The sequence below is a fragment of the Cervus elaphus genome, chromosome 1 (assembly GCF_910594005.1).
Source record: "Cervus elaphus chromosome 1, mCerEla1.1, whole genome shotgun sequence".
Taxonomy (NCBI): domain Eukaryota; kingdom Metazoa; phylum Chordata; class Mammalia; order Artiodactyla; family Cervidae; genus Cervus; species Cervus elaphus.
In genome coordinates this window covers 67,895,581-67,913,101 of record NC_057815.1, presented here as the reverse complement: position 1 = coordinate 67,913,101, position 17,521 = coordinate 67,895,581, and the positions used below count along the sequence as shown (strand labels likewise).

Sequence of the window (17,521 nt, the reverse complement as noted above, 5' to 3'; positions counted from 1 at the left end):
GCAAGAAAAGTTTAAAAAAAAAAAAAAAAGAAAGAAAGAAAAGTTTATAGAGTAGATAAGTAAAATAAATGCAGATTAATTTGATTTAAATACAGATGTTAAAAAAAAATTTTAAACTTTTACAAATGAACTCTCATTAGGAAACAAACTTGAAGAGAAAGCCTATTCTTTAGCTGTTGCTTACCAGATAGAAAAAAATGTATTTGAAATATTCCCAAACTATTACCAATGCTAATTCCTTTTTACTTGTGCCAAAACATATAACATAAAAGTTACCATTTTAACCATTTTAAGTTCAGAGGCACACTATATGCAACCATCACCATGCTAATTCTTTTTTAATATATCCATAAACCTCATCTCAGTGTCAGCACTAACAACTCCATACTACTTTCCTAAATATCATTTAAAATTGAAACAACATTTTCTTAAGTAAGAAATAAAACATGTTGACTCAATAAGAGACGCAGTTCACAGTATTACCATAATAGATTTTCCAACCTTAAGTTTCCATGACATCAACAAATTATTTCCTAAAAAGATAACCGTACCAACCAAATCCAATTAAGCTTTTTTTTCAATTTTACTAGTAATTGAACTCAGCCCACAACCTTGGATATTTGGAGGAAAATGCTGAAATTCATAAATGTATAATATGACTGTAAACATCTCTTAACAATAAAGTGTTAAGTCAGTATTTTCCTATAAATTAAGCCCATTGTGACTCAGTGTTACAAACTAAGGGAAAGTATGATCCAAGGAGCAGGAAAAGAAGATGTACCACAGATATCCCAGAGCCACACATCATCAGAAGCACACCCCTTGGTATACAGACGTTACGCTTTGCCCTTCAGAGAAGAATTTTCAAAGTTTCTTGCTAGGCATTTCCAAGTAACAATATTAACCTTCTCATCACCTTAAAAGAATGAATTACAAGGGCAGAGATCAGGATTGGTAATAAGTAGTTCACCTATACAACGTCTACTCCAATTAACTGGGGCAGTTCGGCCTTGACATTGTTTTGGGGTTTTAATAAAATTTCCTTTTTTTCCAAGTAATTTCAAATGAAGAGATGTTAATTGACTAATCACAGATTGCCTACAGCAACATTATTTTGTTTCAGGGGATATTTATTGCAACTAGACTGGAATTAATAATATGATCTTTTTCTCTTTTTCAGTAGATCCCTCTAATAATCATTAAGATATATCTGCTATAAATGGGGAAAAGTTCTGTATAAATATTCTGCAGCTGACAATTCTTAGTCAAGCAATCTTGAATTTTTTAACTTTACAGAGCATCTATATTTCAAGCACATATGCACAAAGCAAGAGTTTCATCATCACCATAAATGGTTATGTACACTGGCTTACACTTTATATACTGGGTCCTTATTACATCAGTCAAACTTCAGTAGCTTAGTGGCCATTCAACAAATTTCAAATGAATGAAAAAACAGTTTAGGAAACAGCCTTCCTGGAAGGAGTTACCATTACCCAGAGAAAAGAAGGCATTTAAGGGAAGGAGAAGTTTAGTGAATTTTACTCACAGAAATACTCAAATTCTGTAATTATCTACATGGGAAAAGAATCTGAAAAAGAATGAATATATGTATAACTGAATCACTTTGCTGTATACTTGAAATGAACACAACATTAAATCAATTATACTGCAGTAAAATTTTTTAAAAAAGAACAGGAAAATCAGAACATATACAAAAAGGGTTCAGGGATCACAACAGTATGAATGAACTTTATAACATTATTAAACTTGGTAGATTTTTTTGGTCTTATTTATTAGTGACTAACAATAAAGAGCCTTCAGATAAAAAGGATCCAGGTGTATGTCCACAAGAAAAGCAAGAAAAGTCCACTTCATAATGCTGTGGGAAGGGAAAGAAGAACCCTAGAAGCAAGAGTGAGCAACGCCAGCTTTAAACCAAAACAGACAACAAAGTGGGGTAAAGATTGTGTCTTTTCATATTAAAACACAGAGTATATGGCATGTAGTAGCTGTCCCCAAAATGTCATTTGAATAAATGATTCAAATAAATGATTCCTTCCAGCCTTCCTCCCTTCTTTCATTTTTCCTTCCCTTCCTTTCCCTCCTATCCATCCATCCTTCCTTCCTTCCACTTAGGCCTTCATTATTCTTCCATCACCCAACATCCATCCAATTCCTCCTTCCTTTCCTCCCCAGTGCCTGCAAAGTCCAAAGTAACAAGAGATTACTTGACAAGGGTCTTAAAAACTTTTCAGTTTGCCCTCTTGAAACCTATCAAGATATATTTTAGTTCCAGGCACTGAAAAAAAAATCAACTTTGGCTTCAAGTTCTTACTAAGAGAAAAAAGTTCACAAAGAAAATCCATGGCTATTGTCTTTAGTATCAATGGATATTGAATAAGACTTTATTGTTTCCTCCCAGAATAGAAAGTTCTTCTATTCAGCAGAGCAATTAGTACAATCCTATCCTGAGGATACCAGAAAAGGATAAAGTTTACTTTTCTTTAAAAATTCAGTACAGTCCCTTATTTCTTTATAATCCATATTTGAAAACCAGTTTCCCCCTTCCCCAACTCCCACCTCCCCCAAAGTAGCTACAATAAATACTTTTGCTGCCCCGCCCCACCCCCCACCCTATCCCTTTTGTCTCATACCCCAAAATGAATGAACCCTGACTGAGTTCATTATCAGTCTCTTACCCTGCCAGGAAAGCTAAGGAGTAGGAGTTGTTCTTGGAAACAAATGCTGAGCGGTGTGTCTGTATCATCTTGCCTCGGGAAGGTTCTTCATTCTCTGAATCTGAGAGACGTGCAGGACACTGGCAGGAGACAAGGGAGACAACACTGTCCATTTGGGGTTCCCATGGAATCTCCCATAGCTATTGTTCAAATCTATTATATGCTACTTCTCTCTGAGCCAATTGATGTTTCTAACTGCCTCCTGGGATCCCAATCTGGATAGTCCAAATACAGCTCAAACTTAATATATCCAAAATCAAACTCACTATTTCTCTTCTCTAAGTCCCACTACCAACCCAGTTAGAAGCCTCAATGTCATCCATGATTCCTTTCCTTTTTTCAAAGTCATAATAACATTGCATAGAGCTCTTGAGTACCCCAACACATCCAAGTATTTTATTTCATTTACTCTTTAACCAGTTCCACTAAGAAAGACCTATTATCTTTTACAGATGGCAAACTGAACTGAGGCTCAGAGTAGTTAATTTGCCTAGGATTTTAGAGTTAATCCGTAGCTAATGCTGGTACTCGGATCCAGAGCATCTGTTTTCAAACTGCCTCCATGTTATTCCTACTTTGTTCCATTGCACTCCTCAAATGTCTCTCAGATCTAACTTTACTTGTGTGTACTCATCATCATTGCCTTTCCTTAGATTCTCATCTCCTACCTTGACTACTGCAATAATCTACTTACAGGTCTTGCTCTTGCCAGCCTTTTTTCCCTCTAATCCTCTCCATCCTATTAAGCACACAGATCCCATCACTCCCCTGCTTAACTGTTGGTGACTTCAGGATCAAGTCTAAATACCTCAGCATGATCCAATAACCTTCAAAAACTAGATCCAACCTTCTTTAAAGTTTTTCCTCCCCCAAGTTCCAACACAGGTAACTCCTTGAGCTCTAGAGCAATCAAACTATTCTCAACTCTCCACATGTACCACCATAGTCATTCAAAACTTCTGTTCTTTTGGACATGCTATTAGTCCCTTTCCCTAAGATTCTCCTTCCACATTTTCTGCCTATAAAACATTCACTGGTGTTTCAGAGGCATCTTAAATACTACTTTCTCTTGAAAGATTTTTCCATCAGCTTTTTCCATCTTGCTCACACTATTTCATTTACCTTCACTTTATTTTTGAGTTTCTTTTTGAGTCTTTAAATTTATATTCAATGTTTCTTTTATGTGTGCCTTTTACATACAACATATGAGAATTTGCTCATGATTTAATATAAGTTTCTTCTTTATAGTGTGTACGTGTGGGCTAAATCACTTTAGTCATGTCTGACTCTGTACGACACTTTAGACTGTAGCCTGCCAGGCTCCTCTGTCCCTGGGATTGTCCAGGCAAGAATACTGGAGTGGGTTGCCATTTCCCTCTCCAGGAGATCTTCCCAACCCAGGGACTGAACCCGTGTCTCTTGCGTCTCCTGCATTAGCAGGCAGGGGGAGCAACTATCACACTGCACTGTAGCTTCTTATTTAGGAGTCTGAATTCTGTTTTAGACAACTGACTTGGAGAGCAAATGATTTCCTTTTCTCTAAAACATCTGATACCGTTATACAGTAGGTAAACAAAAAAATGTCTAATCATCTAATGATTAACCAGTTTTCTAATGATTAAGTTAATATCAAAGTTAGAGTTAAAGACAGAGGCATGCAAGGCATCTTACAGCTCAGAATACACTGTATTCCTTAAACGTTTTGCTATTCTCTAGGCTGATAGGCACATTCATACAATAGACTAGGTTTCCAACAGCCTGCAAGAAAGAGTTGAAGGATTATAATTTACAGAGAAGCTCTTCAGTTTTGTAGGGTATCTATCACTCCTTAAAACCCTGTTGTACAAACTATTCACTGGAGAGATGTTAACAGCACTAGTTCATTACCAAATAGTGTGGGAAGCAAGAAAAACCTTTGACATCAATAGACTCAACAGGGGGGTAAATAATGGCAATTTTTCTTTATTTAGGCTTTTCTACACAATCAATTCAGTACCGAATAAAAGAATATTCAAATTCCAGCTCTACTATTAGCTACCACTGTCACTAAAGGTTAGTTGCTTTACCTTTGTGAGTCTCAGTTTCTCATCTATAAAATTAAGAATGATCTCTCTACTATTAATACACCTATTGTGATAAACCATTAAAAACACATGGTGCATTAGCTCACAAGTAGTAAATGCTCAACAAAAGATAGATTTTGTTTACATCAACTTAAGTACTATTAATCTCTTAAGAAAACACTTTAGTGTTACCATACAAATATGCCAGGTTTCTTTTAATTATTGAAAATAAATTTAATTATAAATAATTACATAAAGAGAAAGTACTCGAAACCCCAACCCCTCTATATTTCTACCCCCACAAAAACCTAAAACCATTAAGATAGGAAAATATTTACCTCTCATCTTTAACACTGCATAAAAATAAACCTATAGCACAGATCCCCTGGAACAGAATATGGCAAACCACTCCAGTATTCTTGCCTGGACAATTTCATGAACAGAGGAGCCTGTTGGCCTACAGTCCATGGGGTCTCAAAGAGTTGGACCTGACTGAGAGACTGAGCATGCACGCAGGCAATGAGACATGAGGATATCATCACAGTGGTGGTTTAAGACAGCAAAATATCAACAGGAGATTAATTAAATAAATCCTACAGTAAAGAATAACTAGCAGACCACTAAATAATGATGTGGGATTCTTTATTTACATGGCAAGACATCCATGATTTATAATTTATTAAAATAGATTATAAAACAGTATGTATACTAGGTTGCATTTTCTGAAAAGAAAAAATATCTTACACACACACACACACACACACTTGGAAATCTGGAAGGATATTCACCAAAATGTTTTTAGGAGTTATCTATAGGTTATGGGATGACAAGCAATTTTCCACTTTCAGCTTTATAATCTTTGGTATGGCTATAATTGTTACACCAAATTGTTTTCCAACAATTTGAACTATTATTGGTATTAACTATCATTAACAGATCATAATAAATTAAACACTGTGCCTATATTATTTCCATTCTAAACAAATAACAGATAACTGCTTCCAGAATCAGCCCTTGCCTTCCTCTATTCGAATTCAACTTGATAAACATGTATCAAACTCTTGTGATGTGCAAGGTACTATGAGAGATTTTTTTTAAATGGTAAGACATTTCCTATAACCAAAAAATTTACAAATCAAGAAGAGAAATACAAACACACAAATAACCATAACATAAGGAAGAATTAAATAAGTCATACAAAAGTTACAAACTGAGGAGAGGAAAGTTGAGGGGGAGAGAATGGATAATGGGAGTGGCGAAACAAGAAATTCCTACCAGTTCCAGAAAGGCAACAGCTTTTGAACTGGACACAGAAAGATTAATGGCTTTTCATCAGGTAAGGTTAATGGCGTATCAAGGAGATGAAATGCAAGAGCAAGGATCCTCAGAAGAGAAAGCATGGGTTATATGTTTGGGAGAAAGCAAACAGCTCAGTTCCCTAGAGTTCTGGGATGTAAGCAAGGATAGAAAGATAAGCTAGACTAATACTAAAGACTTAAATGTGAAGAGTTCTCATTTAGTTCCACAGGAAATGGGGAGCCACTGAGGTTTTTTAATCAGGAGGGTAAAATGATCAGTCCAGCTCTAATCATAATACTCTCTCTATTAAATATAATCCTTTAGCTGACTTTCCACTGAGACCACTTGAATGTCTCTTCAGTCCCAATGAATGTATCGTTGGCTAAACTAAATGAAATTACTTGTCCTACATCAAAATTTCTTAAGAAATATTTGATTGTAAAAGTCTCAAAAATATGAAATATAAAAGCAGACACAAAAAAGGTAAAATCACAAAATCTAAAACTTGAAGTGTTCATAGATCCAATTTTATTCAATGTATAGGCAATTTTGCAAAACTAGCCATGACCAATCAGAATTGGTATTAATACTTCCTGATTCCTTTTAAGATTAAATTTTAGGTTGATGTAATTAATTTCTATTTCAAAGATTGAAGTGGCAAAAGAAAAAATGATTAGAGCAAATTTCCATCTTTGTTATGAGTGGATATTCAAGATCATTTCCTCGAGTAAACCTGGGTCTGGCAAGGTCAACAACAACAGGTTCTTTCTATCAAAGGGCCATAGTAAAGAGTAAGCTCTCTGAAAAAATTGGTTTGTTCTGAAAAGAAATCTCTTTCTGGGCAGTTTTCGATGAGAACAATAATGGATAGTCCTGTTGGGGTGAAGAGGCAGAGTTTGCAGTTTTTAGAGACCACAGACAACTATTAGTTCGGGGCTATTAGTCAGAAGAAATACTATATACACAACACTATCATGTATTTTATTCTTGCCTTCCTAGATGAACTATATTCTCTCCAAAAGCAGTCTTTTTCTTTTTGTAGTTCCCGATGAACAGAGTTTTAAGAGTACATAAGCATTTCATATTTTTTAAACTGAATCTTTTCAGAAGGTTGAAAAGGTTGTTTCAACCTTCAAAATGGTTGTTTTTAACAATCAAATAATAACAATTATTATAACTGGGATCAAAAAGCCCCACATACACGTTGACAGTCAGCAAATACTATCAATTCAAGAAAGCTTATGTGATCTCAGTTTCTAAAGTTCAGGAAAAATGCCTTTGCAAAGAGTAATCGACAAGCACTGAGAAATTAAGTAACATGGCCAAAGTTGTACAGTCTGTTATAATGCTGGGACCTGTTTAACAGGCAAACTTCAAGTCTAGAGATTGTTTTCCCTCTATTCTGTTATGCTATCTCTCTTTATATATAGTAAAGCTTTATTAATCCACCTAATTAAAAATATAACTTGAAATACTAATGAGACAGAATCATAAAACATTTTAACAGGTATGACTCGAAAGGTATGCTAAGTACATACAGTAAGTAATAGATGTCCAAGCTAATATAAATTGCTAAAGGAAAAGAAAACCAGTTGTAATCATACATTTAAACCATAATCAGTGGACCCTCCAAAGGGCTTTCTTGTATTAGTTAAATATACCATTTACAACCTTTTCCAGTAATTTGCTTGGTAAATAAGTAACGAAAAGAATTCAGGCAAGATTTGGCCCAATTAGAAGTTTAATTAAGTTAAGTTTAAACAAAGTGTCTAATCTAATATTGAGGACTGACCTTGTAAGCCTGGTGGGCTACAGTTCATGGGGTCGCAAAGAGTCGGACATAACTGAGCACACACACATACCCCTTGTAAATAGAGAACTGTGCTGTTTGGGTTATTATAGAGCAAAGGGAAATGAAATACAAACTTTAAGAAAAGTTCATCCTCCTAGTTGGGGATATAACACATACAGAACCCCATAACATAACAATACCTAAGTCAAAATGACAATATATGTATAAAGCTTACCCCAAGTAGCATATACCACACTAGGTTTTTCTTCTCACTCACCATTTTTCCCCACTGCTCCCCCTTAATCTTTCCACACAAGTCTCATTGTCCTGTTCACAAATCATTTTCTCCAGCTCTCCATCTGGATGCTAAGTTCTTCAATACTCGTAAGTAGAACAGTCAATGACTGTTACTGTTCACCAACACAGGTTTTTCAGATCCATGTCACCTAGGCTAATGGCTGATTTTGAGACAGGTGTCCATCAAAAAGGTGATCTACTTACACGCTCTAGATTTGTCTTCAGTACTAATGGCTCATCTCTTTTTTTCTGTTCATCCATTTTCCTTTTTCCTATTTCTGTGTCCTCTGGTAACAACTTGTGGATTTGATCTTCAGAGGTTTTCTCCTCTGGTAACTTTTCTTCTCGCAGCTAAAAATACAAATCACATCGAGACAGTAGTTTTAGACCACAAAAGACTTAAAAATATCTTTTATTCAGTAGTCTATTAGAACAAGCAGGGAAGTTCTGAGACTATTTTCTTATTGGATATAAAGCCCTCTTATTTTTTAAGAGAGTCAACTTCCACTTGACTCTTGCCAAACATCCACTTCATGGCTTAAGATTTAACTGCTCTGCATTCTTGAGCAATATGAAATCACAAAAACTAAGATAATACACATAATCAAGAACTAAGGTTTATTCACTTAGCCAAAAAATGATGAATCTACAAACTTTCTTTATTCCCATAATCCAGATATAACTGCACTAGGCCAGGAGAATAGCAAAGATGTGTGCCACAGAGGGTCAGGGAAGTTGGACTAAGCAAGAGAGGTCTTTGGGCCTACTGGCAACAGGAAAAATGGGATATAAGAGTCCCAATGTCCTACAATTTATACTGTTATCTTGTTACCTACAGGATAGGTCAAGTACATGGTCTACAAAGAAAGTTAAGGCAGACTGATATGCTCCTCATTTGAGGCAGGTAGCATGGCATTACGAAAATAAATGGCTTTTGAAATTAAGTAGTATCTTGCTATATACTTACGGTGTATTAAGAGTTCCTTTCCTAACCTCCCTTTATTCTCTTTTCATTGCCTGGGACTTTAATAAAATTTAAATGGCATAATGTATATGAAAGCAATTTTAGGCTACTAGTATTTTTAATCATACTTATAAAAAATAAAACTAGAGAACAAATTTTTTCATTGGCTGTCAACTCAGATTATAAAACAACAATAACAATAAACAAAAATATTCAGTTTTTTAAATTAATATTTCTTTTTTATTTTTTTAAGTTATGAAAGTATAACTCATTTATGGAAGACTTGGAAAACACAGAACAAAGTTACATATAGTCCCACTACACATTACAATTATTTTTTAAGTAGGCAAATTACGATTTTTAGTTAGAGTTTCAATATCAAACTGAAAAATTAATAGAATGAATACACAGAAAAGTAGAATACAGTAGACTCGAGGGCTTCCCAGGTGGTGATCATGGTAAAGAACCTGCCTGCCAGTGCAGGATCTCTTGGTCAGGAAGATCCCCTGGAGGAGGACATGGCAACCCACTCCAGTATTCTTACCTAGAGAAACCCATGGACAGGCGCCCTGGCAGGTGCCTTTGCAATCCATAGGGTTGCAAAGAGTCAGACATGACTGAAGCGACTTAGCACACATGCACGCACACACAGCAGATCTGAGAAGTACCATGAACCAATTCCATTTAAATTAAGATTTATACAATTTTCACACAAGTGTAGGATACAAATTCTATCAAGTTCCTATAGACTATAAACTAGAAGACACTGGAACATATGCAGGGACATAAAATAAGGTGTGAAAATTTCACGGTCTAAAGGTAATAAAATCATACAGAGCCTGTTCTCTTATCACTGTGGAATTATGTTAGAAATCAATATCAAGAGATATTTGAAAATAACCCACATATTTTTGAGTGCAGTGTGACATCTACCAAGAGTTCACTGACTTAGTCATTTAAAGCCTCAATAAAGTTAGACTGAAAAAAACACAGACGGTGATTGCAGAAAAGAAAGCATTTAAATGAGAAATTAATATCAAAGCTACTTTAAAAACCCCATGCATCTGGAAACTAAATATCCACTTTAAAATGATGGATGCATCTAAGAAGCCATAACAAGGAAAATAAGAAAACATCTGTAACAGAATAAAAATGAAGAGAATTTATCAGAATTTGTTACATGCAGTTGAAACTGCTCAGTGTAACTTAAATACAATGTGGAATCTTGAAAAAGGTATGAAAACAAATAATGGACACTGGTATAAAATTTTATGAAATCTGAACAAAGTCTGTACTTTAGTTAATAATACCATATCACATGTTAATTTCTTATTTTTTATAAAGATTTAGCCTTATATTTCCAATTTCCATAGGTATGATTCCAATAAGCCTGAACTGGTCTTAACACGCTGGGTCTAATTCAAGAGGTTATGAATATGCAAAGAACACCAAATACAATGTTATATAAGGAGGAGATTCAAATGAAATAATGTACTACCAACTTCTCAAATCAAACAAGAAAACAAGAGGATGAAAGCTAATCCATAGCTAGAGAGAAAGCTGGAGTCTATGCTAACTGCCTACATGAAAGATCAATCCCTTTTAACGATCTTAGATGAGAAATTCTTATTCAACAACATGACCACAGGCTTCATTAAGGAGCATTTCACTTGAAGAGAATAGAAAGGCAGAGTGGCAAAAAGAAAACAAGTTTCAGCGTCACCTTACCATTTACTGAACAGTGTGTGTCAGGTGTGCCACTAAAAAAACAACTAAGGTTCACAACTGAGGTTCAGTTCAGTTCAGTCGTGTACGACTCTGCGACCCCACGGACTGCAGCACACCAGGCTTCCCTGTCTAACACCAACTCCCAGAGCTTGCTCAAACTCATGTCCATAGAGTCAGTGATGCCATCCAACCATCTCATCCTGTCGTCCCCTTCTCCTCCTGCCTTCAATCTTTCCCAGCATCAGGATCTTTTCAAATGAGTCAGATCTTTGCATCACGTGGCCAAAGTATTGCACCTTTAGCTTCAGCATCAGTTCTTCCAGTGAACATTCGGGACTGATTTCCTTTAGGATGGACTGGTTGGATCTCCTTGCAGTCCAAGGGACTCTCAAGAGTCTTCTCCAACACCACAGTTCAAAAGCATCAATTCTTTGGCACTCAGCTTCCTTTATGGTCCAACTCTCACATCCATACATGACTACTGGAAAAACGATAGCTTTGACTAGACAGACCTTTGTTGGCAAAGTAATGTCTCTGCTTTTTAATATGCTGTCTAGGTTGGTCATAACTTTTCTCCCAAGGAGCAAGCGTCTTTTAATTTCATGGCTGCAGTCACCATCTGCAGTCATTTTGGGGCCCCCAAAAATAAAGTCTCTCACTACTTCCATTGTTTCCCCATCTATTTGCCATGAAGTGATGGGACCGGATGCCATGATCTTAGTTTTGAATGTTGAGTTTTAAGCCAACTTTTTCACTCTCCTCTTTCACTTTCATCAAGAGGCTCTTTAGTTCTTCTTCACTTTCTGCCGTAAGGGTGGTGTCATCTGCGTACCTGAGGTTATTGATATTTCTCCTGGCAATCTTGATTCCAGCTTGAGCTTCGTCCAGCCCAGCATCTTGCATGAAGTACTCTGCCTGTAAGTTAAATAAGCAGGCTGACAATATACAGCCTTGACGTACTCCTTTCCCAATTTGGAACCAGTTGGCTGTTTCATGTCCAGTTCTAACTGTTGCTTCTGACCTGCAATACAGGTTTCTCAGGAGGCAGGTAAGGTGGTCTGGTATTCCCATCTCTTGATGAATTTTCCACAGTTTGTTGTGATCTACACAGTCAAAGGCTTTAGAGTAGTCAGTAAAGCAAAAGCAGATGTTTTTCTGGAACTCTCTTGCCTTTTCAGTAAACCAACAGACGTTGGCAATTTAATCTCTGGTTCCTCTGCCTTTTCTAAATCCAGCTTGAACATACGGAAGTTTATGGTTCACGTACTGTTGAAGCTTGGCTCGGAGAATTTTGAGCATTACTTTGCTGGCGTGTGAGATGAGTACAATTGTGCGGTAGTTTGAGCATTCTTTGGCACTGCCTTTCTTTGGGATTGGAATGAAAACTGACCTTTTCCAGTCCTGTGGCCACTGCTGTTTTCCAAATTTGCTAGCATAGTGAGTGCAGCATTTTCACAGCATCATCTTTTAGGATTTGAAATAGCTCAACTGGAATTCCATCACCTCCACTAGCTTTGTTCGTAGTGATGCTTCCTAAGGCCCACTTGACTTCGCATTCCAGGAAGTCTGGCTCTAGGTGAGTGATCACATCATCATGGTAATCTGGGTCATGAAAGATCTTTTTTGCACAGTGTGTATTCTTGCCACCTCTTCTTAATATCTTCTGCTTCTGTTAGGTCCATACCATCTCTGTCCTTTATTGTGCTCATCTTTGCATGAAATGTTCCCTTGGTATCTCGAATTTTCTTGACGAGATCTCTAGTCTTTCCCATTCTATTGTTTTCCTCTATTTCTTTGCACTGATCATTGAGGAAGGCTTTCTTATTTCTCCTTGCTATTCTTTGGAACTCTGCATTCAAACTGGGGTTATCTTTCCTTTTCTCCTTTGCCTTTCACTTCTCTTCTCAACTATTTGTAAGGCTTCCTCAGACAACCATTTTGCCTTTTTGCATTTTTTTTTCTTGGGGATGGTCCTTATCACTGCCTTCTGTACAATGTCACAAACCTCCATCCACAGTTCTTCAGGCACTCTATCAGATCTAATCCCTTAAATCTATTTCTCACTTCCACTGTATATACATAAGGGATTTGATTTAGTTCATACCTGAAAGGTCTAGTGGTTTTCCCTACTTTCTTCAATTTAAGTCTGAATTTGGCAATAAGGAATTCATGATCTGAGCCACAGTCAGCTCCCAGTCTTGTTTTTGCTGATTGTATAGAGCTTCTCCATCTTCGGCTGCAAAGAAAAGAATCAATCTGATTTCAGTATTGACCATCTGGTGAGAGTCCATGTGTAGAGTCTTCTCTTGTGTTGCTGGAAGAGGGTGTTTGTTATGACCAGTGCTTTCTCTTGGCTAAACTCTGTTATCCTTTGCCCTGTTTCATTTTGTACTCCAAGGTCAAACTTGCCTGTTACTCCAGGTATCTCCTAACTTCCTACTCTTGCATTCCAGTCCCCTATAGTGAAAAGGACATCTTTTTTGGGTGTTAGTTCTAGAAGGTCTTGTAGGTCTTCATAGAACCATTCAACTTCAGCTTCTTCAGCATTACTGGTAGGGGCATAGACTTGGATTACTGTGATACTGAATGGTTTGCCTTGGAAAAGAGCAGAGATCATTCTGTCGTTTTTGAGACTGCACCCAAGAACTTCATTTTGGACTGTTTTTTTGACTATGAGGGCTACTCCATTTCTTCTAAGGGATTCTTGCCCACAGCAGTAGATATAATGGTCATCTGAGTTAAATTTGCCCATTTCAGAGTTAGCTAATGTGTTCAAATTCAGAGCCATAACCTTCGACCTGGAATTCAAATCTATGTTTACCTTGGTGGTTCTCAGCCAAGGACGATTTTACAGCCGGCGATGTCTGGAGACGCTGTCCCAGCTGAGTGGACAGGTGTATGCTGCTCCTAGCGTCTAGTGGGTAGAGGCCGGAAACTGCTACTAAACGTCCTAAATGCGTAAGACAGCCCCCAAAATACATACCTACACAGATGCTGCCATTGCAAAAAACTAAAACATTTCCTGTTTTATGTACTTCAGTGTTACTTTGTTCAGTGCTTAATTGTGTTTACATACAATGTTCTCTGGCTTCTTAAGTGTTTCAGAATGCATCCTTTGCTTCCTAATAATGTTTATTGCTGCTCTCAAAGTTTTTGACAGTGAACTTGTACTATTGACAAAACAACTTTTTCATTGCAATGTTGAGTCTCTGTGAACACAGCACCAACTTGAAGTTAAAAATTTACAAAATTGAAAACCACATATATCCATTTAAATCTTCATATGAATCATGTTGGTATTTTCTCTATATTGGATTCTGTAGATGCTAGTTTTTGGTCCCTTTTGATGGTTATTTATAAGCACTTGAGAACTTGGTCTCTAGGAAAGAGTTTTTATACTCAGGGAAAATGGCTCAGATAGTGTCAGACAACAGCATATAAACCTGAATGAGAAGTATTGATAGCTGCTGTTTATTGAACTCTTCCATGTTTCAGACATGAAGTTTATAGAGCTTACCTTATTTAATCCTCAAGGGCTTTGTTTGTACCTATCATTACCATTTTATAGACACAAAAATTAACACTCAGTGGTTATTACCTAAAGTCTTGTGTTTGAATACTGAAGAGCTTAGATTTTAAAGCAAACCACTGGCTTCAAATACTAGGGTTCCCCAACCTCAGTACTATTGACATTTTGGGCCAGATAGTTCTTTGTTAAGGTGAGCAAGTCAGAATCTGAGTAGAAGGTTTATTCATGAGTACTTTACTGGGGAGCAGGAGTTAAGGATGGAATGGTACAACAAGACACAGCAAGCCAATACAAGTGGTTGGCCTAATAGCTGTCCTACAGAGGACAATGTGAGAAACTGTATGAAATGCAGCTCAAGACTCAATCTGAAGTGAGAAAGGGGGAAGCAAATGATATATACATGTATATGTATGTGTGTGTGTGCGCAAAAATAGACTCCCACCTCCTGCTGACCAAAGTTTGCTCCACTGGATGTTAAATATCCCTCACACTGGCTTGAACAACTCCAGTAAGTTCCCATGGTAAGCACTGTACAGCAACCACAGAGGAGACCTAGAGCTAAAAGCAAGAAGCAAGCAGTGTGAGCCGAAACAAGAGATCTCAGACTATACCAAGTGAAGCTGCCCACTTCTGTAAAGTGGAATGCTTTTTACTGCCTCCATTTTTTTAAATGCTTATTTATTTATTGGCCATGCTGGGCAGCTCACAGGATCTTAGCTCCCTGACCAAGGATGGAATCTGTGCCCCCTACAGTGGAAGGGGTGAGTCCTAATCACTGGGCCACGAGGGAATTCCCTGCATCCATTTTTAGGTACTATTAGAGACAACTATTGACTTCTGTACAGTAATCTCATTCTCAGCCACACTACCAAGAATACCATGTAATTTTTTTCCTCAAAGTATCTTTACTTTGTCATTATTAATTTTTTAAAGTAAACTTTTCTTTTTGGCTGTGCTGTGTAGCATGTGGGATCTTAGTTCCCCAACCAGGGATCAAACCCATGCACCCTACAGTGGAAGCGTGGGGTCTTAACCACTGGACCATCGTGGAAGTCCCCAAAATAAACTTTTTGAAATCAAATCACCATACACACAGTGTACAAATGATAAATGTAAAACATGAAAAATTCTACAAAATAAGCACATCCATGTAACTACCACCCAGATCAAGAACCCCTTGTGCCTACTCCTCACCCCAAGGTATTCATGATCCCAGCTTATAACACCAAAAACATACTTTCACCTATTTTTGAGTTTTATATAAATGGAATTTTATGTATGTATTGAATCTCTTCCTTCAGGCAACATTTCATTTGTGAGCCAAGAGGGAGGGGATATAAGTACACATAGAGCTGATTCTCTTTGTTGTATAGCAGAAACTAACACAACATTGTAAAGCAACTACCCCCCAATTAAAAAAAAAAATTCCATTTGTGAGATTCATCCATGTAGGTGTATTTAGTAGTCTTTCTCATTGTTTTATAGTACTCCATTGTTTGACTACAAAATAACTTAATGATTCTATTGTTATAGATATTTGCATAACTATTAATTTATTTTATTCACAAATAAACTACTATAACCATTCTTGAAAATGTATCCTGATACATATACTGTTCTGTGGGATACATTCTAGTAGAGAAGCTGTTTAGGCATAAAGTAGGGGTACACTGCCATAGTTTCCCCAAATTGATTGTACAAATTACACTCCCACCCCAATCTGCAATATAGCAGGAATGCTCTCAACCTTGCTAACACTCAGAACTGTCTGTTAGCCATTTCAGTGCATACATATTGATACTACATTATGACTTCAGTTTGTATTTCTCTGATGACTAAAGATCTACAGCAGTTCTTCATGTGCTTATTGACTATTTGGAAATTCTCTTTTATGACATACCTATTCACATTGTTGCCCTTTCTCCTTTCAAATATTTGGAACTTCCCCTAATAATTTATAGGAGTTATACTTTTTGGATATGAGGCAATTTTTAAGAAAAAATACATACATACAAGAAACAAACACACACATTATTCCCCCTTCTCATACTAGCCTTCATTCCTTGGTAGTGCCTTTTGAAGACAAGAAGCTCCAGGTTTTAAAGTAGTTTAACATTAGTGATTTTTTTTTAAAAGAAATTGTCTCATAGTATCGTTTTTTTTTTTTTGGCTCTGTGTCTTGGCACTTGAGGATAGAACCAGCGGACTGGAAGCTGCTGGTACTGAAGACATGACGCCAAGGGGGCCAGAACCCATTCCTTCTACCTCTGTACATTACATGGATCGGGAATCCCTGCCAAGAAAAGGACGGTCCACAGGCACCATCCCCCTCCCCAAGACCCCCAGCACAAACCCCATGTCTACAAAATCACACTCACTCAGTCACCACCCTCCTCATGGTATCTTTAAGGAATTATTATTTGACATTTCACATACAGATCTACAATCCACCTTGAGCTTTTTTTTTTTTTAATCAACTATGTTAAAGAATAACCTACATATGATCAAATGATCACATACAGAATGCATAGCTCAACGAATTTCAACAAATGTATATATCCATGTAACCATATCCCTAATCAAGATACAGAACATTTTTACCACCAAGAAAGTCACCTCAAACCCACTAGTGGGAATTCCCTGGCAGTACAGTGCTTAGGACTCTATACTTTTACTGCCAAGGGCCCAAGTTTCATCCCTGGTCAGGGAACTAAGTAAGATTCCACAAATCACGCAGCATGGCCAAAAACAAAAACAATAAAAAAACCCACTAGTAATCAATATCCCACCCTACTCAGCTCAAAGCAACCCTTAATTTTGTAACTATGACTACAGATTAGTTTTGCCTACTATAAAATCATACAGCATATATTCCTTTATGTCAAGATTCATTCACAGCACATTTTTGATATTCATCCATGCTACTAAGTTCATTATAACACTATATTCCTTATATTCCTTTTATGGATAAGTTATATTCCATTGCATGAATATACCACAGTATGTTTATCCATTCAAGTATTATACATGTGGGTTGTATTTAGTTTGGAACTGTTATGAAAAAAGCTGCTATGAACATTCATGTCTTTTTCTGAACAGATGTTTTTA

At 36.8% G+C, this 17,521-nt stretch overlaps 1 protein-coding gene and 1 pseudogene across 1 annotated transcript in view; both read right to left on the bottom strand.

Moving 5' to 3' along the window:
- The window catches only part of RNF169 (ring finger protein 169), an 82,719-nt gene that overhangs the window by 20,560 nt on the left and 44,638 nt on the right, over window positions 1–17,521 (bottom strand). The window contains exons 3-4 of the mRNA XM_043907185.1: window positions 8,397–8,543; window positions 2,703–2,821 (exon numbers count right to left, since the gene is read on the bottom strand). Coding sequence (XP_043763120.1) covers window positions 2,703–2,821; window positions 8,397–8,543 — 266 coding nt within the window. The remainder of the gene's footprint in view (window positions 1–2,702; window positions 2,822–8,396; window positions 8,544–17,521) is intronic.
- LOC122703688 lies at window positions 16,586–16,723 on the bottom strand (annotated as a pseudogene).